The following is a 26,577-nucleotide window of genomic DNA, read 5'->3' on the forward strand; positions in this document are numbered from 1 at the left end:
TTCAGCATGGAGAATATGGTTTTCATGCCTGCTGTAAGGGAGGGTTTTTGTACAGAAAAATGGATTCTGCTCTCAGTGACACCTAGCCTCATCTTGCAGGTGAAGATTGAATCTGGCCATAATGTGTAAAATGAAATGGTTTATGTGAAATACCCACATATTATAATGCTTTGGTTGGTATTCATAGAGCCGTGCTTGCTCCATCCATCTGAGTTACAAATATTGTAAGTGCATATTTCAGTAAATTTTAGGATTTGTAACAATGTAGGATAATCAAGTAGATGTTAATAAAATCTAGCAAGCACAGAAACTCAGCTTTTTCTCAATAGGTTTCTGTTTAGCTGCTCAAGAATATCTTGCTAGAGCTGCAAAAATATTGAACTAAACTTAAACTCCAGCAAATATGCTGCTAAGGAAGTTGATTTGTAGTGGATTGCTACACAAAAATGAGTAACAAATGTGTTTGCAGAAGAATTTTATATCTGGCTTTTTGTTTTTCTTTTTTGCCTAATGTTCAGAAATGCAGAATCACCTAAGAGCCACATGCTGATGCAAACATGAAGGCTGACACTTCTTAGCTTCCTCCTTTTCCACACCCAAGTAAATCCAGATCCCAAAATGCCATGAGGACATTGGGAGGAGAGCTCTTAGGCTGCCATCATTTCTTCCTGATGTGTAGTTGCCCCAAAGTAATGCAGCAGCTTTTGAAGAGCACAGATGGCTCATTTGGCTGTTGGCTTTTGGAGCAGTTTGCTCTGAGGTCTTCCAAGGTTTTCTACTGCCTTCCAGCCCCTGAGCCTACATCTGTGCTCAGGTAGTGAGGAGCTCCCAGCACTCTTCCTTAATTCCTGCATCAAGAACTCCTGGGATCACAGTGGCCACATCTGGGACTAGTCTGAGCCTGCTCTGCCCTTTTGGGCTTTTAGGAACAGACTGAAGGACTTGCAGTCGAGTCTAGTTGAGAGCAAATCTTAGAAAACAAAGGCATGGGGAAGGGAGGGAGCGTGATGGTATTGCAGAAGCAACAGCAAGGTTTGCATAGCTTTGCTCACTCACTGGTGAAGCCTGGTGAAAATAAAAAAATACCAAGTGTTCTGTCCAACCCATAATTAAAAAGTGAATGTTCTGTTTATGTGTTTTCTTACAGCTGGCAGCATTAGAGAGACAAATCTTTGACTTCCTGGGTTTCCAGTGGGCTCCTATCCTTGGCAATTTCCTACAAATAATAGTTGTCATTTTGGGTCTGTTTGGAACCATCCAGTTTAGGCCTCGATATATAGTTGTGGTAAGTCTCATTTATTATATTTTCTTTGGTATTTTCTTGCCATAAAACCTGTCATATAACAAAGCAGAATTTTCTTGGTTTCAAAACACCAGATGGTATTTCTGTATAAACTGCAGAAGTCTTCATGTCTTTTTGCAAATTTAGAACTACTAGGTGAATTTTTCGAGATTTTGAACATTATCAAAAACAGGTAACCTGAAAAAAGTGCTGTCAAGACTATTACTATGGTACAAGTCAATTAGACTATATGTAAATAAATAAATAAAGTACAAATTGTTCTTTTTGTAACAGACAAGCAGAATTGATGGTGACTGAAAAAACCATTTGCAATGGCCAAGTTATATTTAACTACATCTTTCTCTTAAGCAGAGAGGAACAAGGATTGTTGAAATTTCTTTGGCCCCATGACCCATGGGTTACAAAGAAGTCTCCTTCTCACTGACATGTAATTTTGTCAAGACCTGTATTTATGGCTTTGACCCTAAGTTATTGTAAATTCTCTCTGAGGCTTGTAGCTTGAAGCTTCAGTTGTTTTTTTTCCCATGTTCTCAATATAGCCAGGATTAAAAAGAAATATCAAAGCTTGAAGTAAAGTGCCAACAAAAAAAAAATCTCTGTTCCTCCCCCACGTTCATTTTTGAATGTAAGAATATTATGTCTTTACCTGGTAATGGCTGTATTTGGAACATTTTGATTGTGTTGTCAGTAATGGATTTTAAAAGGCTAAAGTTATCTTTCTTTTTCCTCACAAAGGAATGAAATAAAGGTCTTCTGGGGGAAGCTTGTTAAACAAATACTTAAAAACATCTTTTCTAGTCAAGCCTGGAATCCTATAATTCTTTGTCATGTCTTAAATTTGAACAAAAAGTGCATCCAAGACTATGTTCATGTTAGCTAAGCTTACATGCAGACTATAATGAATTGAAAATGGATTGATATAAAAAATAGTGCTTTTATCTATTATCTGTGGTTGAAGAACTGAGCATCCATGTATTGGTCACTCATCTTTCTGCTTCATGCTCTCCATTTTATACATAAGAAGCAAGTGTAAGCATCTGTAAAATAATGTGGGAAATTCATGGCTGAAGTGCAACACTACAAAATTTCTTACCCCTCAGGTTCAGCACTGCTGTTCAATGATGCAAGTTCTGTTTTAATTTTGAAATTGAATGCAACAGATGTTGACAGTTTCTATATCTTTTCCGATGTAATTAACATTTTAGGCTATACAAAAGTTGTTTTAAAGTAGAGGTAGAATCATAATCAAAGAAAGACACTTTATGCTGATTTAACTGGACTCATATTCTGATTTATCTTTAAGCATGCATTTAGGAGCTGTAGCTTCAGCAGGTGCCAATACTCATTTCTAGGGAAGATCAAGGCTTTAGAGCACAGCTGGTCAGAGCATGGTGCTAATAATGCCATAGGTCACAGGTGTGATCCCTCTGTGGGCCATTGACTTAAGAGCTGGACTTGATGGTTCTTGTGGGTCTCTTCCAGCTCAGGATGTTCTGTGATTACCCACTTATTCATCCCATCACCACCTTTTTGAGTGATCTGTGATTACCCATGGGGTTTGCAGTGAAGTAGGAGTAGTTTGAGCCAAATCCTGAAGTCTGAAGGGTGTCTGTAACACCACATGTCAGCAGCTGACCTCACAATCAGCACCAGCAGAATGGGGTGGCTGTCATGTTTTCCTGTCCCCTGACTGAACATGTCCCCAGATCCTCTTTCCCACTTCTGCCAGGAGTTAACTGGACCTGTCAGTATGTCAGTTCCATTTCTAAGCTGTCAAAAAACCAACCTAGCAAAAAGTGGAGATTTTTTTGCTAAACTGGTGACCTGAATTCCATCTGTGAGGTTCCAGTGGTTTCCAAGGCTGGCAAAGGCAGAGATTGGGACTGTGTATTTATGAACAGCAACGTGGAGGTGGAGGGGAAAGGAGGAGTTCCAAGACTTGTCTTGTTGCTAGTTCCAAACTTATCAGTTGAGTCTGTAAACTTTTACTACTGACATTGAATTTAAAGTCTGTTTAGTGCAATTTTTCAGTAGGGTCCTGAATTTCAGTATTAAGCACAATGCAGAGAGATTCTTACCAAGGCTCTGAGTAGTGAATTAAGCTTTAAATTTACGGAAAAGTTTCATGACCTTCCATGTTCATAGGTCCATTTTCAGCCACATCTAAGCCTCTGGATTTGTACTGTGTCTGTGGCTGAAGAAATGTTTTGAGTCATGCTTTTATGTACTCTGGTTAATGAAGCTTCTTATTTTAATTAAGTTGAATACAGTTTAACTGGAAAAGTAACTAATTGTTTCAAGAAAATTATGCTTAGTATCCATTGTCTTTTCCAGGAGACTTCCCTAGAAATCAGCTTAACTAATGTAGATAATCCCATCATAATATTAAAAAACTGAAGTAAAGAGAGAATCATGTCAGATACAATGGTTTACTTCTGTAAACTGGCTCCACAAAATTAATCTGGCACTTGTGCACAAATTGTCCTTATGATAATCTGTTATACTCTGGTGATGATCTTGACTTCAGCTGACCACCTCTAGAGCCATTGTTTAACCTCAAGAGAATGTTTTTAATCTATCTTCTATGCAATGGAGTCTGTGCCTGACAAGTGATGTTACACAAAAATTTCCACTTTGTCATCCTATGCTGCGTGTGTCATGTTCAGCCTCGAATTTTAAACTATGTAAGGAATGGGAAAGTAAGTGAATAAATGCAATACATGTAAGGCCATAACTTGAAGCCCATCTATACTGCAGTCAAATATGAAGCTGCTTCTGCAGGCACAGTTGAGCAGGCTTTGGTTACAGGTATGTAGAGCCAAGGAGGTCAGGGAGGGCTGCAGTAGAAACTGATAAAAACAATTGCAGTTGCATGCTTCTGACTCTCTAGTTTATCACTAGGATTTAGTGACCTCATAAGCTGCACCATAAGCATAGACATTGCAGGTTAAAAGTCTGAATAAAGAAATTAGTTTGAGTGATATAAAATTTGTCATGAGAGCTTTCTCAAAAAAAAAAAAAAAAAAAAAAAGCCACACTATCCAAGATCTGCCATGCAGTGGTTGATTCATGAGGCTTCTCTGTTGAATAGAGTTCTTATTCCAAGTAGTTAAAGATAGTGGTTCATGTTCAATGTCTACAGTCCCTCAGATACAGGACTATATGGATGGTGATTCTGAAATAAGTCGGGAATTTTATTTGCTCATACTTAAAATTCCAAGTCCTCAGAGCTTATGAAACAGAGAGAGAGGGAGTGACAACTCCAAGTGGCCTAATTAGTTTAAATCCAATGATTATTTCTAATAGGTTTTGTATTAATTAGTAATTTAGATAAATGTTGTGAACAATTTGTCCTGTCACAAAGCGGATGTGCTATTTTCAGTATTTGAATATTTTGTGACTGAATTAAATCTGTGCGAAGTTCCCAGGGGCACAAAAGTGCAGGGCTGATTCCTAATTTTCCCATATTAGCTCATTTGAAACTTACCCAAACATTTGCAGAGAAGAAAGAAACAGCTGAATTTCAGTTCTAACTATGCTGTTGCACTCTTGTCATGAAGCTCCAGAGTTCTTCTGTGATCCATTTTTTTGTTCATGCTTTTCCTTCTTAATAGATACTGTTATCACCAGCAAGATTTTCAGGCTGTTAAAATTGATTAATGATGATGATAGGATACTTGTTAAAGTTGGGGATTTTCTCCCTCTGCTACTTCTGATTTGGGACTTCAAAAGGCTTCTGAATGATGAGTCATATAGCTAAAATTGCAAAAGCCAGGCTCAAAGCTGAAAAAAAAAAGTGTTAATAAATAGTGAGGAATGAAAATAATACACTTAAATAGGAAGAATCTATGGTGGAAATCTCTGCTTTACTTGCCTTAGTGTATTTCATTAAATAATGTGATATATAGGCAATGGATATAGTTGAAAAACCAGGAAAGAGTTTCTTAAAAATCACCCAAACAAATAAAAAGCCAGAACAGGAGAAGAAAGACTGTATAGGATACTTTATTCAGTGTTCAAGCAAATATTATACAGACAGTGAAAACACATGTGAAATATTTAGGCTTTCAGAATTGCTTGTTGAATATCCTTCCTGGTAAGTCCTGTGTTGTTACTGCTCCATCATGCTGATTTATGTCACTTCCCTTGCCATCTTTCATAAATATGGCTAATAAGGCTCTGCAAGTACTGATGCCAGGTATTACAGGGGGATGATTTCATGACTCAGTAGTTGCTCCTTTCCCTTGAAGTATCCCCAAGCCAACATTCATTTCCTGTAATGTCATGAATGACACTGTCAGAGTAGTTGCTGCACTTCAGATTTAAATATACTTTTGAGATATTTTATTCATTAAAGCTAAATTTATCCCACATTCCTTGTAATAGTCAAACTTAGAAAATTCCCTTTTTTCTTTTGCTTTAACCAGTTTTTCTTGTGACATTGTGTCTATCCAATGCAAATATTTTAACTCTAGAAATGTTCGTATTTCACTGATATATGAAATGTATCTCTGCATTGATTTTAATATGGTTGTAGAGTCAAGAGGTATAGAAACCTCACTGTTGTAGAGAGACTGACATTATGAAAGGAGATGTAAACCTAGAAGGTTTAGTGAATACTCCCTCCACATTATTGGTAAGACTTCAAATACTTCCTCACACCTCACAGTCCTTAGTGCAAAAGACCAAAAGCAAGAAAAGATGTAATGCATCATAGGGAGAAATAAGCACAGACTGTGACCTGGCTCTAGGTCCTTCCTCTACAAGGGATCTGTTACAAAAATGTCCAGATGATTTTTAAGTAGTGCATCATTTGGGGTATAAAATAAAAATACCAGCTCTTCTTATTGATTCAACCTGTGTGGAAAATTCCTTCTTCATGATATGGTAAGGGTTGTGACACTGAGTGTGAGGCCAGCTGAGCTGGGGGGGAAAGAATGTGGGTGACCAAAGAACTAGGCAGGAATTGCTGGGTGTGGAGAAGCAAGAGTGAGCAAACCCAGCAGGATGGACAGGATAATGTTCAGGACATGGAGTGGGAGAGGTTAAATGGCAGGTCAGATCATGAAACAGGTTAGGTGCCTTGGCAGGGAAATCAAACCTGAGGGTCAGTGTGGACCTGATGTCTCAGACCTTAACCATTCCTACACTGAGAGGAAATTGCCAGCATGCATGATGTGCCCCTTCTCACAGAGGATGGCAATTTGTGCTGTTGCTCTGCTAGCAAAAATAAGAAATCTGCATCATGGATCTAAAAGTTATACTCTTAATGACTCAAGCAGGTGTTAGTGTGATGCCACATAATGGAATATTGCTTGATTTTTTAAAAAATTATAATGTATATGCATATGAATTTACAAAATGCATATAAAGTCAGAAAATATTAAAATATTTTCTGAAAGAAGCACTCAAAATTTTAGAAAAGTTGCTATTAAAGCCCTTTTTTGCAATCTTACTATGATTCTTTTATGTATTTGCAGAACTAGATACCTACTAATTTTTATATTCTTGCCTCAGTTTCAGTAGAAAGGAAAGACATTGGGGGCTTTTTGATGATCACAGATATGGAATAGAAACCTGATTTTCAGAATCAGGAAGACAATGAGAGGAGTGAGAAGCCACTAAGATAAAAAGGTTTGCTTTTGCTGTGAAGGTTGTGCTCAGTAGCTGAGTTTCATCTCTGCTCTCAACCACTGAAACCTCTTTTGACATAGTGAGTAACTATAATAAAATCTGTCACAGGCTTTGTTTTCCTCTTGCATTCTGGATTCTTGTCTTGAGACCTTGAGGTCTGATTTGCATGAGTGCTGCACATTCAGCCACAAGGAGCTGAACAGTTTATAAACTGAATGTATAACCTCAAGCATTCTGAAAAATGAACTCTTAAGGACCTCAAGTTGGATGCTTATAATCTATGAATACTTCTGAATATAATCTCTGCATGTATCAGAACATCATTTGCATTCTGAGAGCTGTATCATTCCCTTATAACATAAAATAAATTAGTTAATGTTTGTGCAGCTCTCACACATTACAGCGATGAGCATCTTAGTAAACCTCAGGAGGAAATTATTATTCTGTCCTCAGAGCAGGGTCTGAGCCACAAGGAGAAAAGAAGTATTGAGCTAGCTGTTCATAAAATGTGTTAGGGGAGGTAAGATCCTTTAAAATAAAAATACATCTATGATGATTTTATTTATGTTTGGATTGTATTGCAAAGCCACAAAATAGAAACGTTAAGTTGGCATGCACAGCCCAAATTCTGACATTTCCTAATTTTGCTTTCTTGCCTTTGCTGTCTTATAACCTTTCCTTAAGTACCTACAAAACTATGCAAAGAAAGAATTTGCTCCTTGACAACCCAAGAAGACAATAACTTTCCTACCTTAAAAAGTTATGCAGTACTAATTGCAGAATATAATGTAATTATTGTGTTTACAAAGCAAATGGAGCTCAAATTTAGATATCTACAGCTCAGTGGGAGTGGGAAGAGCCTCTCCATACACAGCAGCTGGGTTTCAAGGTGCACACCTGCTTTCATCAAAGCTCGTGGTGGATCAGAAACCAAACTGATCCTATGTACAACATAGCCTGGTAAAGCAGGCTCAGACAGTTTTTGCCTGCACAGTACAGCATTGGTGCCCATGGGCCAGAATGAGGCCATTAACAGATGTGGCTTGGCCTGGCAGATCAAAGTTTCTTTTGTTGTGGTGACAGATTTAGTTCAAAGAGAGATAAAAAATTATTTTTTTAAAAAAGGAGAACACTCCCAAATAGTCTACATTCTGCTTTTTACGTGCAACTTGCATTTTAAGAGTTGTTCATTAATTTTGAACTCTCTGCCGTAATGTTCTGAATAGAAATTTTAGAAAATCAGTAGTTAATGATGGCATCAAGTTACTACAAAGTCAACAAAGGTAGTAAAATGTGGTATCCTCTAGGTTAGTGATAGGAGCAGTTCAGACCTCAAATTGCTCACAGACCACAACATCTTTGTCTGTTTTATAATAAGCCAGTCTTCAGTTGCCACACTGCTCTTCTGTGTAAGTCGGAGGAAATGGCCCAGGAGTGTTAACCTTGTTTTGGCTCTTAATGGTTTGGTTCCTACTTCTTGGGCTATTGCCCAACTGCCTACCTACCTCAGAAGAAATTATATTAAAGCAGTTGACCTTTTTGGTGTACAGAAATGGCCCTATGCAGAGGGGTGTAATCAAGAAGGGGAAACCTTTACCTGAAACTTCCATTATACATGACAGGGAGAGGGGAACAAACCCCAAAACTGCCTGAGAAAGCCCAACTGATGGCACTTGTGCAATGCATTGTAGATCAGTTTGTGGAGCTTTAATGATTATATTGAAGCAAAACAATAGGTGCTGACCCTCACCTGGCCACAGCTAAGTAATTTTGCCAAAGCTCTTAGCAGCAGTTCTCCTCTGTGAAGGCTCTGTGTGCCAATGTGAAGTGGCAGTGCTGCTGCTCACTGTGTTTGCTCTGGTGGATGCAGCTCCAGTGTGGCTGCCTGGACACTTGGTCCATCAGGGTGAAATGCTGCTGAGGTGGAGTGCCTGGAGAGTTCACTGGAATAGTGCACAGCTGTATGTCAGTAGGCAGTGCATCCATGAAGAAATGGTGCCAGCCTGTTGTGCTGGCAGTTAAAATGCAAAAGGTGATTTAAAGCAGACGGATTAATGTCCCATTCTTGCTGTGGCTGTTGCATGAGTTCAGTACAGTGCTGGGGAGCCCAGAAGAGCTATGGATATGTTCAACTGTAAAGTGTGCTTTGTAGGATCAGATTCATGGCAAAAGGTTTGGAGAAGTAGTGACCTAATTTTAATGTAATAAAGTATGTTTTACTGTGATCAGATTTACACTTTACCTATTTGTTTAAAAGGAAAACAATCTAGAGTAACAGATCAATAAATCTTCTGTTTTGTTTGCTGGTGAGGTTTTTTCTTGCATGTTCCTTCATAATATTTGAATGTTATTTCAATAGTATTTATTTATTTAAGGTATTTCACTTATCTGAAATTTCCTTGAGAGCTAAATTATGATTTAAAAATGCTCAGAGCTGTCCCAAAACCAGTGTTTCAGCCAGCATTTTAAATTTAATTGATAACAGTAAGATAGTGTAAAACTGTAAAGAATAAATCTGTTTTATTGGTATTTATTTAGTACAGCAATGAATATTGAATTTGTAATTTCCGGTGGTTCTTAGGGGACTTCTGCAGGGGAAGCTCCTTTTCTGAACTCTCTGTTCTTGGCTGTTCCCAGAAGAACAATGTTTATTGATATCAGTTTTTTTTATTATTGATCTGCTCTGTATGAAGTAGTTTCATCTTCACATTTTATTTTTCTCTCTTTTTTGCTCTCATCTGGCTTTGTGTTCAGTACACGGTGTGGACTGCCCTGTGGGTCACCTGGAATGTTTTCATTATCTGCTTCTATTTGGAAGTAGGTGGGCTCTCAAAGGTAGGTCACTTATCCTTCTTCACATTTATGGGAGGTGTGTTTCAACAGTAGGACCCTCAGATTTTAGAAGACTGGAACCACAGAGGAAAAATGTGCTTGTTTGAACATACAATTTGATCTTCAGAGTTTCCCTCCAAAAGGACTGTAATGTTTTAACTTCTCCCTGCTAGTAAATAGCTGCAGGTTTGAAGTACATAAATGTGATTAATCTGAATTACAGTTGCTTTCTGAAGTACCATCCCAAGGTGAGAGGTGGGAAGGTATTCAGTTGTAAATTTGAGGTCCTTTTTGATTGTTGAAAAGCAGGCAGTGTCATTTTGGTTGAATTTTCAAGCGTGTGCAAAAAGTGGGAATTTCCAAGACTGCTTTGAAATAAAATTAGTAAGAAGGTTAATGTAATAACTTGTTGAACAAATTGATCCCACAGTGAGAATGTTAATTCTGTATAAAAAAGGAACAAATGGCAAAGGATGACTTTTGTCACATCTGAATAAAACTTTCCTTTGTATGACACTCAGTGCTCTAGGTCACCAATTCTCTGTTCAATTCTCTGGTTAGAGCAGAAATGTTTGCTGGAATTATCAAGAGATGTGTGCTTGTTCAAGGTAGCACTGATGTTAGCATAGGTTATGTTTGGCATAGTATCTGCAGGGAGTTTCATACACCACCTGCTGTTTTTTATCCTCCAGCTGGTCACAGATGATCTTGGTTTACCACATTTACCACATTTAAATTATTCCAGGCACAGTATGCCCATGGCACATGCTGATCCCAGCATTATCAATACAGTGAATGTCACTGTTGCTGGTTGTAGATTTAGTGTTATGAACTGCACCACTGCTAATTCATGCAATGCTTTTAGAGAATGCAATCCTGTGCCAGGGGCTCTCCTTGAGCAGTGGGGGTGGACCCTTCCAACCTGACCCATCCTGTGATCCTGTGAATTGTTTACTCCACTCAGTTCAGAGTGGAACATTTATCAACTATGTACTTGCTAACATTAAAGCTCTTAGCTTTTGGTTGACAACAAACAGAAAACTGGTGAAACCAATTTAAAAAGAAATAATATTTAATTTACTTGGTAGAAAATCCATTTAAATTTAAGCTTTCAGTGATAGGTTCCTTTGGTGATAAAATTTCATGTGGAAAGTTGCAACAGTTTATTTTTCCTTCAAATATGTTGCTCATGAGGAGTCACAGGCTTGATAAAGAAATTAATACACTTCATAGATGGTCAAAATAAATGATCCTAATGGTGTGTTCTGATCTGACTTAAAAATCTATTGGATGAACAGAAGAGTAACACATAGAAATGATGTATAGCCAAATAATTGTTCATTCTTATGATACATAGAGGTTGTATACTTTTATTTAGTTGGGTCGTGTCTGTTTTGTAGTGACTATTATATTTTATGTGTAAGTAATATATTTACCTAAGGCCCTAGGAAGTGAAACAAAGCTTTTAGTCTGACCCTTGAATTTGTTTGCAATGGATTCTGATCATATCCTCAGTTAAGAGGTTTATAAATCAGCAGGTATGAATTGAAATCCTTCATCTTCCAGTTTCACTTCTATGTTTCAATTTTTGCTCTTCTTGCTTAACATATATAACAAATCACAATGCAGAGAAACAGTAGCAAAAGTACTACTTGGCAGTTGGCAAAATTCTCTATTATTAGTGTATGCTTTAGTTAATATCAACATTTTTGTAGAACTTTCATCTTGTGGATTATAATTTCATTTGAAAAATATTTCTCAACAAGTTGATAAACACAAAATTATTTCTATGGAAGTTAACTGCTCTTGTATAAATTATGCCAAAGATCTGAGTATGGAGACCAACTTAGCAATGATAGAATTAAGAAAATTTTTCATCATGGTATTTTGAGTCTATTATGGTCTTTCTAAACATTATGCTAGATATGTTGAGGCCATCAAGAGACTAAGGTCTTTTTGCCCCATATGCATAAACTCCTGGGTATTTAACATTTAGTTAATATGTCACACCAGCTTTAATTGGGACCCACGTTTCATTCAAGATGCTAGTTTAAAAAAAAATCATAATTTCTTTCATTAGAAATGTTCCTGTGCTGTCAGACATGATAGGAAAATGCTGTTATCAGAGTACATTAGTGTGGTTGGGAAATCAAACACTGTAATAAGCTTTCCAAGTATCTCTGTTTATTCAGCATTGAAATCTTGGCAGGCAATATTAGCTCTTTTTTTTTTTTCTTCCTATTGTTCTATTTTTCCATTTAAAAAAAAGGAAAATATGCTGTGTCTGAAATGAATACAGATTGATTAACATTTTAAACTTCTGTTGACATATTATCAGGGAAAATTGTAATGCTGTCTGGCAGGTGACTGATTTCTGTTGGCTTGTTTGTTTTTGAGCACTACCATGTTTGTATTTGCTCTGACCAGAATGAGTTAGCTCTTGGTTGAAGTCCCATGAGTTTATTAAGTCTTCAATCATGAATGCTTCCAAAAATCTGATTTGGTACAATAATAAATGGCAATTTAAATTCAATATCTGCCCATGGAGTTTGCATACAATGCAAACAAACTTTTCAGATGTCGTAATAGAAACCCACCACAGCTGAAATTTTGCTCAGTTCTTATTTCTGAAGTGGGGAGGAGGATCTTTAAATATTCACTGTTTGAATTCTGCCAGGAAGTTCCACTGCAGCTAATGAAAAATTTTAATGAGAATAAGAAGGACATAGGTAATGTAGGCCTATTTGCTGTGAAAGTTTGAAACATTTTCCCTTCAATTACCTTCAGTTATAATTTTCCTGATAAACTAAGCACCCTCCAATAGCTAAACTATGGTGATTAAGGCAGTCTCCTGGGAAAAGGATGATATAGATTCAAGTCATCTTGGGTGTGAAAGGCAAATAAACACAGCTCTCCCACAGCTGGCTGTTGTCAGTAGAAATCTAATGAGCAACTGTTTCCTCTTTAACTGCCTTATAAACAACAGAGAGGTCAAGATCCTTTTTCACTTTCATTACAGATGCACAAATAAAATTGTAATTTTTTTTCAGAGCTAAAGAAAATGTATTTGATCAGAAATAAAAAAAATATATCTATATACACCTTTTTTATTTGGTTTTTGTTTCTGATTTTGGCGGCAATGAAAATGCCCATATGAAATAAATGACATTTGCCTGTCTTTCTTCATTTACTACTTTTCTGAAATTGAAAATATAATTTTTAGTGTTAACCATTCCATACAGGAGAGACAAAGCTGTTATTATAACATGACCTTTTAATTCTCCACTGCAGGATGACAGCTTGCTGCATCCATATATAAGCTCATTAATCATTTTGATCTCATTCTGTCTTGAAATGAAAGTAATTTCTAATTGTCACATTCCAGAGTATAGGCAATTTAAAGTACGTAAACAAAAAAAACCAAACTGTTTTTCTGAAGTTTTGTATGTGCTTAAATGTGGACCATGTAATTTCTAATGTGCATAAGCCAGCCCTCCATCTGCAGCAATACAGGTTTTATGTACACCTGTACAAAGGAGTCTTCATCTGTTTAGAGTGTACAGAGTACAGTTCTTTTGTTTGCATTTCCTGCCATCAACATCCCTCCAGTATTTCAGATCCAGTAGGAAAATGGCTGTATTCATTGTATTTAAAATTTGCTATTCCAATTTTTTTAATATACTATTTTTCTACTACTTTTCTTTTTGTGAGTTACTGGCATTTCTTTCCATGTGTTAAAATCTTTATTTGGTAAATGTGTAGCAGCATTGTGGTATTGTGTACACCCTTCCTGTTGTTCCATAATCCTCACCTAAGCAGCTGGGGAGTATTGATGAGCTCTTTTCTTTTTCTAGGATATTTCTGCTTGTCCTGCATGGCTTTTCCATGGCATATTTCTTTGCTGTGAACAATGCCTCATTCTGGATTTAAGTTTTGCACTTAAAATTGAGCTCTGTGTCAACTGACTGTACTAATTTTTTTTGGCCAAGGATTTTCCTGACACACACTCATATATTCAGTAGGAAACTACTTCTACATGTTTATTATCTTGTCCTTAGTTTTACATATTGCTTGAATGTGAGCTCTTTGATGTGCCTGTGGCACCAACTTCATTAGCCTTTCCCCTGAAGCTGAAGGAAGTTTTGCTTATGTCATTTAATGAAACAATATTTTTTTGTGTGTTTTTTTCCTAGTGATATTTACTTTGGTCAATGGATAATCAAAATTTGTAGGGCTTCCATCCATCTTTATTAAGCTGGAAACAGAACTATAAGCCAAATTATATGGATCTGTAGTTGGAGGATAGAATTATCTGATAAAATTAATGATTTCTTCCATCTGAGAAAAAAAAAGGATGAATAATTTACTTATTAAAATGCTGACAGACTGGGAACCTAGTGCTCTTTTCCAAACAAAATGTTGTATATCAGAATGAGGGTTAATTATGTGGGCTTTATACTGGCTACTTGTGAAATCAGATTTATTCCATCTGGTACATGTCAGTCAATCCTTAATTGTTGTGCAATTATATCTAATCATCTCAAATGGAGTAAGTTAAGCTCAGAACCAATGCTAATCTGTATTAATAGAGATGTTATGGTGTATGCTTGGGCTTGTGTCTCTTTTTTTAATGTGAAATGAGAGCATTGGTTGAAATTACATTAACAATATGAAAGAAAAAGTGATTCTCTTTCTAACTTGTGCTGATGCAAGTGAGAAAACAGAGACCATTATTTTGGTTTAATTATCATCATAATTAGCTCCATAGAATTACCCACTCCAAAAAGCTCAGGGGCAAAGTTGGCAGCATCCATAAAACCTATATGGAAAATCAATAAATAGAGGATAAAGGACTTCCTTAGTCTAAGCAGAGGATAGGTCATTTTGCATCCACTCACATGTAAGTGACTTTAATGTGGTGAAAGGGTTTTTTTCATATCCACTGGGAAGAAGAGCAAGAAATAATTTGTTGAGCATATGGCAAAGAAGATTTGGTTGGAGGCCAGGAGAAGCTTTTTAATAATAATGACAATGAAGAGGATTGAAAGCTGTTATGAAGCCTTAGTAATGGACAACTCTTCCACTATTTTTGATCTGTAGAAATGAGCCTCTGTCAGGATAAAAAAACCCAAGTAAGTGTCCATGGATGGTAGGGTAGGAGTGTTTAAATTCAAAAAATGACCACAAATTGAAGACTCAAAGCCTCATCTTAATTAAGAGTCTTAAACATTTCACCATGCCTGTCATTCCAGTTGGGGAGCTTGAAGTGTCTCTGGCTTTTCTCCCCAAAGGTGTGTAGGGACACAGAAAATAGGCGACCCTGGTGAAGTCTCCTGGGAGGCTGGCAGCAAATTTTGGATGTGCACAGGTGGGGTTTTACTGCTCAGCTGTGTGACAGCAAGAGGGACACAATTCTGTCATTGCTGCTCACTCTTGGCAGAGGTCAGATCTCTGTTACAGACAAAACTCATGTGCTGTGTGCTCGATTGATGGATTTTCAGTTGAACACTCATGATGGCCTTCACTGGGAACAAAGCAGGAGTGACAACAGTGTATTTCTCTGCTGCTGTTCACAGTGTGTACATTCTTGTATGGCTCAGCTGAGAATTTCTTCCCACACAGCTCTTACTCATCACCACATCATCAGATCACCATCTCTCTTGGGAGACTACACACTTGTAATTCTCCTCACTACTGGGTGTTTGTTTGCTCCAGGTGATGCCATCAGCTGAGATGTGCACAATGACTGATCATGCTGAAGCACTGGATGTGGCTGTAGGCCTGCTGCAATTTCTAGGCATTACAAATACTAATTTTATAGCAGTAGTTAAATATAATCTCTTCCGAGCATATGCACCAGTAAAATTCAACTTGCAGAAATTAAACCTGATCCAAAGTTTGGGTTTGTTTCTTTGAGGTTTGGTTCCCCTCACCTTCTCCTCCTTCCTCTACACTATAATTCCTAAAGGGTTAAAAAAATTATTGTTTTGTAAGTAATGCTCCAGAATCTTCTCCGACATTAAAAAAGGAGAAAATAGTAAATAGAGTTAAGACAATATAAAGTAAAACCAGACCAAATACAAGTTTTAATGATTGCATCATATAATCCATTTAACTCCCTTGGCCTTCACCCTTTCTTTGAACCAGCTCTCAGAAGTAATTTTTAAAATTTTTTTTAAAGGCTTTAGAATCACTTGCCTCTTTCAGTTTTTCTTGTTCCCTTTCCCACAGTGGAGGTTCCACTGAAATGTGTTTCTTAAAATATGGACTTCTAATATGACCTTCCTTATACAAATTGCTCCTCCCATCCTGCTGCTCTCTCACTATAAAAAGAAATAATCTCCAGGTTCAATTGTATTTAATACTTTTCCATAATGTTCTGCTCAAACAGCAGCCTTTTGAATTTTTAATTACTTTGGCAATAAACCTGGAAAGCAATTTACTGTAAAGTTATGCAGTGTAATATTGAACAGAAACAACATTTCAGCACTTCAAAATAATAGCTCTGGCCTTGGCTGGTGTTGGGTACCATTAATCATAGATTAACATGTTGTTGGGGTGCCTTTCAATGATATTTGCAAACAGTATTTTTTGATGTTGTGTTAGGCTGACATCAGTACGTGCAGGAGCTGAAAATTTGTGTGGTACTTTCTGTATAGAATACAATGACTCTTTCCATGTGAAGTTAGAGAAGAATTAGCTATGAACAGTGAATTCATAATGATGAAGCTATGGAAAATAGCATTTTCTTTTTATTTGCAATTTAAATTTCTCAGACAAAAGGGGTGACTTACAAAAGATGACTTAATATGTACTCTCTTTAAAAAAAAAGAGAGTAAAAGAAGGAAATTGGAGAGCAGAAATGTGTGAATCTATTGTAGCTGAGGAGGCTTTGTGGCTCTTAAGATGAAGAGACTTTGGTGTTCCATATTTCATGTTTCAAAACTAATTTCTTGTTCAGTCTGTTATATTCTACTGCATAAAGGTGTTGCCTTATGTAATGTCTAATGAAAAATATGCTTATTCTTGAAAAGAGAATTAACTAGCTTCATGGTACTATTTGAGCATAAGATCATTCTGGGGAAAAAAACATACAGAATGAATGGGACACAGATAAATGGCAGTGAAACTGCAAAATGTGTCATTCTGATGTTAATTAGCTGTTTACGTGATACTATCACACTGCTGAACAACTTAATCAAGAGTACATTCCAGATGATGCAAAAATTGAATTTTGTATCCTTTCAGACATTTACAGAGGTTCAATTCATTATATACAGTGAAAATCATTAAAATAGGTGTTTCAATCAGAACTGGTTTTCTTTTATAACCCCCAGTGATTCAAAGTTCTAATGTTGATATCTGGAGTAGAGGATACCACTTTCTTTGGTTTAAATTACTGAGGTAATACTGTGGGTTTTTTTAAAATAAGATAAGTAAGGAAAGTAGCTCAAGTCACTTGCAGTATTTCTCCAAAGAGACATTTGGATATGAAAACATATTCCTGTGATTCAGGAATCCATGCTGCAATAGCAGAGATGCAGAGAGGGTCAATCCTGCATACCTAAGGTTTGTGTCTGAAGCCCATAGCAAAAGGCCTGAAAAAGTCATGGGTATTTACATGTAGAACCAAGAACATACAGAATAATGCATAAGAGAATACAAGAGCATCTAGTCATCTATTCTAACCTTGTGATTCTGAAATAAGATGAATTGTTCATGGAGAGAGTTGTGGTTTAGTTGTAAACAAGTATGACACATTCATCTGCAGGTAAGGGTGAACCTAGATTTTGTTATTCAAGGTATTATTTTATCTACTTATTGACATTTGAAGTGATTATTATGCTCTTTTTTGTAGATATGGGAAGGCTGTTGCCAGTATTTTATTTTCTTCTTTGCAAATGTGGTGCCCTTCCGATAAAACTGCAGTGAAAGATATTTTGATTATTTCTTTAATCATATTCTTATGAATTTTGACATTAGACCAACCACACCTGCTGCCTGTCTAGCAACTTCTAACTACTGAGATGAGTGACTGCTGTGTAGAGATTTTGACCCATATGTAAAGCACTACACTTATTTTAGTTCTACTGCCAAATCTATTTGTTGCCTGCTAAGGTAAAACTTATGTTTTTTGATAAAAATTTCTATACAGTGTTTTTACCACTGTAGTGTATCCTTTGGGATTTTCATTCTGACAATTGTCAGGTAAGGACTTCTTCCTAATTATGGGGAAATCTGTAATTTCATCAGTGTTCTGATGAAGATTAAATTATTTAGTTGATGTCTAGTTTGAAAACAGTTTAACTGTTTGTAAGGGAGTTTCAGACTGATTCATAGATTGTTTGCTTGGTGTTTTTTCTTCCATTAGAAGACAATGCTTGTTAAGAAGAAAATGTAATTTTAAGCAAAATTTTTTTGGTAATAGTTTGCACATGAGACAATCCTAGACCTTGATGAAAGTACAAGCCATTTGTTGTTGACAGTAGAATCTGGGAAAAAAGTTATTCTCATAAATTTTGATGCTGAATCTCATGGGATTTTTAAGCACCCTAAATGTTTCTTATGGGATTTCATAATTGTAAATCTTTGAATCACTAAGGTTGGAAAATACTTCCAAGGTCATCAAGTGCAGTCATTAACCTAACACAGCAGGTCCCCAAGGATCACATGGACACATTTCTTGAGCACTTCCAAGGACAGTGATTCCACCACTTCCCTGGACAGCCTGTCCCAATGCTTGGCAACCCTATGAGTGAAGAAGTTTTTTTCTAACCTCCCATATAAATCTCACCTGGCTAGCTTGAGGCCATTTCCTTTTGTCACTTGTTACCTGGGAGAAGGGACTGACCCCCACCTGAATGCAGTCTGCTTTCAGGTAGTTGCAGAATGTGATGTGGTCTCCCCTGAGGTTCTTTTTCTCCAGCTCCTCATTAGACTTGTGCTCCAGATCCTTCATTGGCTTTGTTGCCCTTTTCTGAACTCACTCCAGCACCTCAATGTCTTTCTTGAGTTGGGAGGTGCAGAATTTAACACAGCTCTCAAGGTTTGGCCTCACCAGTGCTGAGTGGAGGGGGACAATCACTGTGCTGGTCCTGCTCACCAAACAGTTTCTGATCCAGGCCAGGATGCCATTTGACTTCTTGGCCACCTGGGCACACCCTGGCTCAAGTTCAGCCAGCTGTTGACCAGCACTTCCAGGTCCTTTTCCACTGGGAAAATTTCCAGCAACTCTGCCCCAGCCTGTAGCACTGCCTGGGGTTGTTGTGACCCAAAGCAGGACCCTGCACTTGGCCTTGTCAAACCTCAAAAAACTGGTCTAGGCCCATTGATCCAGCCTGTCCACACCCCTCTGTAGATACTACTTAGTTAAATAGGTTAACATGGGCTTATTTTTGAAAAAAAATACAAGAAATAGCTAATTGTTAATCATCTCTAGATGTCATCCAAGTGACTACTTACATCATTTGGGATACATAAACTCTAATTTGGAGGAAAAGCAAGGGAGAAAGCTTGGTTTGTTTTTCATAGATGTACATTTGACAGCCAAGGAGATTTTTCCTAACTACATAGATCCTCTATATCCACTCAGAATTTTCCTTATTCTCCAATCCTTTCTAGAGTCTTATCATCAGATGTACAAAATCCTAAACTTTCATTGTTAACATCCTCCTTAAATTACTTCTGTCCGGGAGTCTGGTGTTGTAATTTTGCCTTTGATTTTTACAAACCTTGTAACTGTGATGTTCCTACCTGAAACTGACTTTCACCAGCTATTTCAAAAGAGCCTCTGGAAGGAAAAAAAAATTCCCTTCAGCTCTATTAAGTGGTTCTTTCTGGGTGGACAATGTGGCAGTGTCCCTGCCTTTACTCACAGTTTTAATTTCTTTTGAAGGTTTCAAGAAAAAAAAAGCTCTACTTCAACAGCATAACCTTGTGTAAGACTTAAATGTCTATTTTGGCAATCCTTTTTTCGTTTGTAGAATGCTGGTGTTTGTGCTGTTAAAATGTCATAATTAGAAGAAGGTTTTGATTCTGCAAGGTCATAGGGAGTATTCTCTTAATCTTTGTGGTTTGAATTTTGGAGCAAGTTTACCTCCTAAATCTGGTTTTCATCTAATAATTTATTTAACCTCTATAAGGTGAATGGGCTTTGAGAACTCCTTTTCAATTGCACAAGGGAATTGAAGGGATTGTTCCTTGTCTAGGTTATTATACTCTCTTTCTTTTCCAGCTGTCCTTCAGGGAAATTCCTTGCTCGTGTTGATGATGTGACTGAATTTATTATTCATGAGTATCAGAATTCCTTTGAGCAGACTTCTTCAGTTTGGATTAATGGGAAAGGGTGAGAGAATCCTTTGGGGGATTAAGCTGCCCTCCTGCCCTTTGCTTTGCTAGGAGGTTTATTGTCTGAGTGGCTTTAGTATAGCAGGAAGAAAGCAGGGTCCTCTTGACCTATTCAGTCGAATGGGGAAGGCAGAAATGTTGGAAGAGAAGTCACAGGGATGGCAGCAGTGCCTGACTAATTCTGTCTTCCAAGGGCAATGCTGCTTGTGAGTAATTTGATTGTCTCTGTGTCACAGCAGCATTGCATTCTGTACACTTATATTCCCTCTGTGTTTATATCTTTAGATAGCATGTAGAAGTTCTCTAGGATGTTGTTTTGAATGAGGCATTCTATTCCACGGGGAGAATGTGTTACACCCATCTGCTGAGGATTGCTGCTCTGTGTTACTGTTCTGCATGCTTGGAAGCCATTTTGGGGGGGGGGTTGGGGGGCTTCCTTGGTAGATCAAGAGCTCATGTTTGATTTGGGAGTTTTGGCTGAAGATTTTTCTTGTTTATCTCAAATGTTTGAAGGTTTGAATATATTTTATCATTTCAATCTCTCTGAACTGCCTACTGGAGTCTGTCTAGTTCTGTTTCAAGGAGCATAGGTGTAATTCCTTGACCCCTGATTGCTTATTTGCAGATATAAAACAGTTGAATCATTTTACTTTTACTTTCTGCAAATTATCAATGGTCCTTGGACTTCTTTCAGCTTTTTTTTTATTTAGTATTTTTCCTCAGTTTGATCAGATATGATCAAACTACTGGCCAGCTTGCCAGGACAGATTATTTCCTATTGATCTATGTCATCTTGACTAAATTGATATTTCTTCATCTGTTACCAGGGCATTCACAAGTGCTCTTATTTTTTCCTCTTCAAATGTGGGCTGTTGGATAAAAGACTGTAGTCAGTGAGGAAAAATCAACGTACATGTCCAGCTGTGAAGGAACTGATTTTCACTAAATCTTCATCTCAAACACACTTGTACACTGTTTAACCTGGGAGTTGTTCATGCTGTGTTGGGACCACTTTCATATGTTTCACATCTTCCCTGATTTTGAACTTTTGTTTGCTTCAGGGTATCTTCTATCCTTATGTCTTGTTTTTCATATGAGGTAGCTATTCTTGGCATGTGGATATTATGTACTCTGAAAACATTAGCACAATCTGTGCAAACAAATCACTTGGAAAAGCCAAAATTTCTTGTATATTTTATTCTTACGAATCAATTGACTACCTGATTAGTTTAAAGTATATTTTATATAATGGCTTTAGATTTGCAATTTCCTATAAAAATTCAAATTATTTTGTGGCATAATTTTCTTGGAAAACTTCTTAGTTTACTCTGATACAATATGCTAATCTTTGTGCAAATGTTTGCATCTTAAAATATGCTTGGGACATAAATTTACCTTGTTGTAATACATGAAATAACCAAATTGTTTTAAAAGGTATTTAGAGAGTTTTAAAATGTTCCTAGATTTTAGTAATACCATGAGTATCCAAGAATATTAATTTCTGAATGTCTAAGTAAGATCACTTTTTACATCTGTAGCTAGACTTAAACCTTCCAGGATCCTATTAACTTTTATCCAAACATTTTGTTTTCTAGAATACAGTTTACAGATCTGTATCATGACTTGTATTTCCTGTTTCCAGGCTTTATAATTTTGCTTGTGCCTGCCTGTAGTTTAGTGGATTTTGTTTCACTCATCCCAGCTTACCAAGTCGTCCAGATGGCCCTGTACAGCTGCCTGCCTTTTCATTATTTACCCTCCTCCCTCTCTTTGTGTCATCTGCAAAAATATCCACTGCAAGCAGGGATTTTATATGTATTCTAGATCACTGATGAAAATGTGGAATAACATCCGAACATGCATCAATCCCAAGGGAGTCCTGCTAGAAACACTCTTACTCAGCTATGATTTTCCATTGAAAACTATGTAATTAGCTAGTTTTCAATCTATTTAATTTTCAGTCTTTTAGAATGTACTGCCATTCAATTTTTTCAATAAGAATGTTTTGTGAATGCCTCATAGATCTTATAATATAGATATTACCTTCTTGCAGCTCCTGTCAACTCATCATTTAACCTCTGGAAGCAATTAGAGTTTGTTTAACAGGTCCTAATGTCTTAAGAAATTTTATTGACTGACATCAATTATACTGCTTTTGCTGGATCTCAAGCATGCTTTCAAGTAATTTTTCTTCTGTTTGCTTTGGGACTAAAGTTAGATTAATGATCCTAGAACCATGTGCATTTGCTTTATAGGCTTTAATTTTTGTCAGGCTCATGCAGTTCCAGAGATTTATTAAAAATTAACTTATTTGTATTCATGGACCTCAATATCCAGAGCTTTTGTGTCACTGTATTGTCCCTCATTGAGAAGTCTTTCCTGTTTTCTTAATATGCACAAACTCAGCTTCAGAAAGGCAAGGAGAGCATCAGCCCCCCAATGAGTTGCTATGGCCTAAAACACATGGACAATGTGTGCAAATTACAATGGTCATTGTCCTGCAATACTGTGTGTTCCTACTGCTTAGATTTCTGTATGGAGGCTATTTCTGCTGCTTCAGACAAAGATTACCTTAAAATGCATGAGTAGTCTCATTAAACTCAATAAAATTACTCACGTGCTTACCATGCATTTAAGTAGTTTGCAGGATCAGCATTAAAATAAGAGGCAATCCATAGACCTCTCCACTTCTCATATATAAAGTTTGAGAAGGGGAGGGGGACTTTAATATAAAAGCTGAAAAACCCTAGGAATTTATCAGGTACCAAAATCTTGTCTTATGCAATGAAGTTGAAATTCTAAGGTTTGATATACAATGTGTTAAATGAGTGCTATATCTATATGATTCTGTTTGTGTATTATGCACATTACAATATTGCCTAATAGTATCTCTTAACAGCTTTTTCAAGTAATCTGGCTTGCATTTGCCTGTATTGATCTTGTATATATTATTGTGGCACCTCTTCTGTCATTCTGTTGTGCTTTTGGTTTGTAATTTCTCCCAGTAGATAATAGAAGGTGAGAGAAATTCAATGAATTGCAGTCAAAAGAAGTCAGGGAAGGATATGTAGATGTATGAAATTTGTGTTATATGTTTCTCTTTTTTTTAAGCAAACATCTGCTTTAGTTTACTATTTCAGTGCGTCTCTGAAACATTCAGTACTTTAAAAACCAAATCGTCCTTATAAAGGAGAATAAAAAAATCACTAAGTATTAAAGCCACTCTTAGAACCCAGAAAGGACTTAGAGGTGGAGAAATTTGTATTCTATTAGTATCAATATTAGATTTGTGTGAAAAAGACTGCACAATATGTTGCTTTTTATGTTCTGAGGCTTAGTCCTTGCAGTTTGTCCTGCTACATCACATCACCAAGGTTGTGAATAGCGTAATAAATAATTTTTCTGACATAGATTGTGTTTTAATTTAGTATTTGCATTTTGACTCCCTTTAATAGCATGGAAGTAAAAATGTGTTTCTGTATTTAAATGTTTTGCCAACAGTAAAATATGTTGGTGCATCAAATAATATGATCTAATATTTCACAGGGTTGTGTTCTTTTTAACAGAATTATCACTTCATTTTGCTTGTAATTCTACTTGCCTTAATAGATTACTTTGTCAGTCCACTGAGTGACTGTTTAAGTCAGGTTGCACTGTAGATGAAAAAAACCACAGGAGATTGCAAGTTGCAGAATGATAAACAAAATTTATGACATGATAGCTATTCATAGTACTGAAAACCAAACACAGTGTTTCAATGCTTGCACAGTTTTCTGTATGGGCTGTTAGTAAATACCATTTTTAGGAGAAAAAAACCCCAGGTTTTCATTTTGTGAGTTGTTGAAATTTCAGAGTTCTTGGCTTTCTGCTGAGATGGTATAAACTGATCTGCTGAAATAAATGCATTGAAACCTTGATCACACGGATTATACAAAAGTTTGACCTTGTTGTCTCAGCCATTTCTTTAATGAAAAGCAAGGTGCTTGTGTGCAAAGTAACCCCAAAGGAGAGAGTGGGGTTTGTTACCTGTTCTGAGGAGGAAACCCCTGGAGGGCAGTGATGTAAAGCTGTCTGGACATCCACAGTGTGTTTTCAGGGGTGCAGTCACAGGTTTCACACAAGCCTCCCATGGGCTGGAATGGAGCCTCTCCTTTGAAGGCACAGCCTCAGTGGCAATGCTGGGAAGGAAACTGTCTCTCAGGGAGTCTTGCTGCCTCTCCAGAAGCATCTTGTGTATTCAGGACTTCTCCTTCTTTGTCCTTCCATAAATAAACCAAACCTCTTCCCATCCACAGTCCTACCCCATCCATCTACCAGCACAGAAGAAAGTTTGCTCTTTTTTTTTTCCATTGAGCACTGTCCACCAATCCATGCCATTGCTTTTCAGCCCAGGATGGGTATTTTACTTCTATGTATTTATTTTATTCCTTGCTTTCCAGAGAGCCATTGCTTCATTGCTTAGGTGTTTGACTCATGGAAGACAATCTTGGCTTCACTGTGTTTTTAAAAGAGACATGGGTGATGTAGTGTTGTGGATCACCATGTTGCAGATGCCAGTGACTCTGAGTACCTGATGCACTATACAAACATAGTCTGAACAATTGTATATGTTGAGGATTTAGAAAAAACATTCTCCACTTACCCTTGATGAGCAAGATCAGATATATTACAGATCTTTAGTACCAGGATAGAGTTTTACACTTGAGAAGCAAAAAGTCAAATATTAGATTTATGTTTTTCTAGTAAAAAGGCACACTACAGGTTCCTGAAATCAATGATGCTCAAAATTTTCCAAGCGTTGAATGATATGCATGAATAATTTAAGAATGTTTTGTTAAATGTGCAAAAGTTAAGTTATCCTTTCAGTGAGACTCATTGCAAATCGCCAGCAATTTACTACATTTCTGAAAATCACAGGCAGCAATTTACAGAAAAGATTGGACCTATTGCTATACATGTGACATTTCCTTGATTTAAACTGTCATTCGGAAAAGCTGTTTACTGACAGTCAGAGTTTGAAATGAGACTCTAAAGTTTACTGAGGATTCCTTGCAGTTGAGGTTGAACTATATTTCTGCTTGGGTAGAGAAGAGCATGTGGACCTCCTACTGTAACTGAAGCATCAATGCATGCAAATTAGCACTTTCAAGGGAAATTATACATGATCTTTTTAGACATTCATGTGCTGTAATTGTGTATGGAGCTGTGCTTCATTTTGCATCTCATGAACAGGAATGTATTTCCAACATACCTGACTGAGTGCTGCATACACACTGCACTATATATGCAGGGGCTTCATTGTTTTTATCTCTAAACAGTGATTATCAAAGTAGTTCCTGAAGATGGCTTCTGAATGTCATGTTGGGCTAGAGAGGTGAATATGCACCTTTTTTTTTTTTTTTTTTAATTATTAACTATACTAGGAGTTGTCCTACCAAATTAGTTCATGTTACATTTCCATGGCAGGTAGACTTGCAGTACATACCACAAAGAATATTTCTCATCACTGTCTTCACTGTCTTCCCTTTGACATCCTGAGAGCAGTTTCAATGTGTTACACTGTGGTTCTCTAGTAATCTTCAGAAGTGAACGTGCACTCAGACATGCACTAACCTAGATACCCTGATGTTCCCTAGAATTAACTTTTAACATCACATAACTTCTGCTTGGGTTCTCTGTCTTAGAAACAGCTTCAAAGTACTTTATAATGTAGTCACTCAACCACACCTGGCTCGTTTTGCATCCTGTTCTGGATAAGTCCTTGGTATGAAGAAGTCATTGCTTCAAGTCAGGAAGTTAAAAAAAAGCTGGTCAACCTAAAATTGCATTGCCTGGAATATTGTGGATATTGTGTCCAAGTGAGTAAAATGAAAATTAACAGTATTGACAAGAAACTCTTTCCTTTGTTATTGCTCTATGAATGCACCAAACTATTTTTCTTGAGGAGATGGATACAAAGAAGAATGTCTCATGGTGCTGCTTAGTTTGAAACTTATTTAACCAATATAATTCAGACATTAAAGCAGAAAGTAATCATAAACATTGGAGAACATGTGAAGAAATTCACTGTAACTTGAAAGTTCAGCATTTTCAGAAGAATGTCTTGTGAGAAAGGTCTGAGATAGTACCATATATCACAGAAGAGACAAAGGAAAACATGCACACCACTGGGATCTGAAATACAGGTACAAGTGCTCTGTTCACCTGTATGAGCCAGGAATATCCAGAACCTGATGAGCCCTTGTGTTACAGGCAGATGGTTACAAGAGACAATGGAAATGTATGGCAAACTTAACAGAGATAAGAATTAAAAATAAAAATGGACCTCCCTGTAAACCAGACAAGCTACAGTTGCTGCAGTCCAGTGACAGTTTGGTCTTCTGGAAACAGGTGATCCTCAGGCATTGCCATTCCTGTTACTGCAGCCAAACTGGTGGAAGGTTTCAGCCAGCAGTCATTTT

At 37.0% G+C, this 26,577-nt stretch overlaps 1 protein-coding gene across 3 annotated transcripts in view; it reads left to right on the forward strand.

Annotated features, from left to right (window-relative positions):
- The window catches only part of NKAIN3 (sodium/potassium transporting ATPase interacting 3), a 347,132-nt gene that overhangs the window by 172,220 nt on the left and 148,335 nt on the right, over nucleotides 1-26,577 (forward strand). For all 3 annotated transcript variants that reach the window (XM_079301831.1, XM_079301830.1, XM_079301832.1), the window contains exons 2-3: nucleotides 1,148-1,285; nucleotides 9,692-9,772. In XM_079301831.1, the coding sequence (XP_079157957.1) occupies nucleotides 1,148-1,285; nucleotides 9,692-9,772 (219 nt within the window). The remainder of the gene's footprint in view (nucleotides 1-1,147; nucleotides 1,286-9,691; nucleotides 9,773-26,577) is intronic.

Source organism: Erithacus rubecula (genome assembly GCF_903797595.1).
Source record: "Erithacus rubecula genome assembly, chromosome: 3".
Taxonomy (NCBI): Eukaryota; Metazoa; Chordata; class Aves; order Passeriformes; family Muscicapidae; genus Erithacus; species Erithacus rubecula.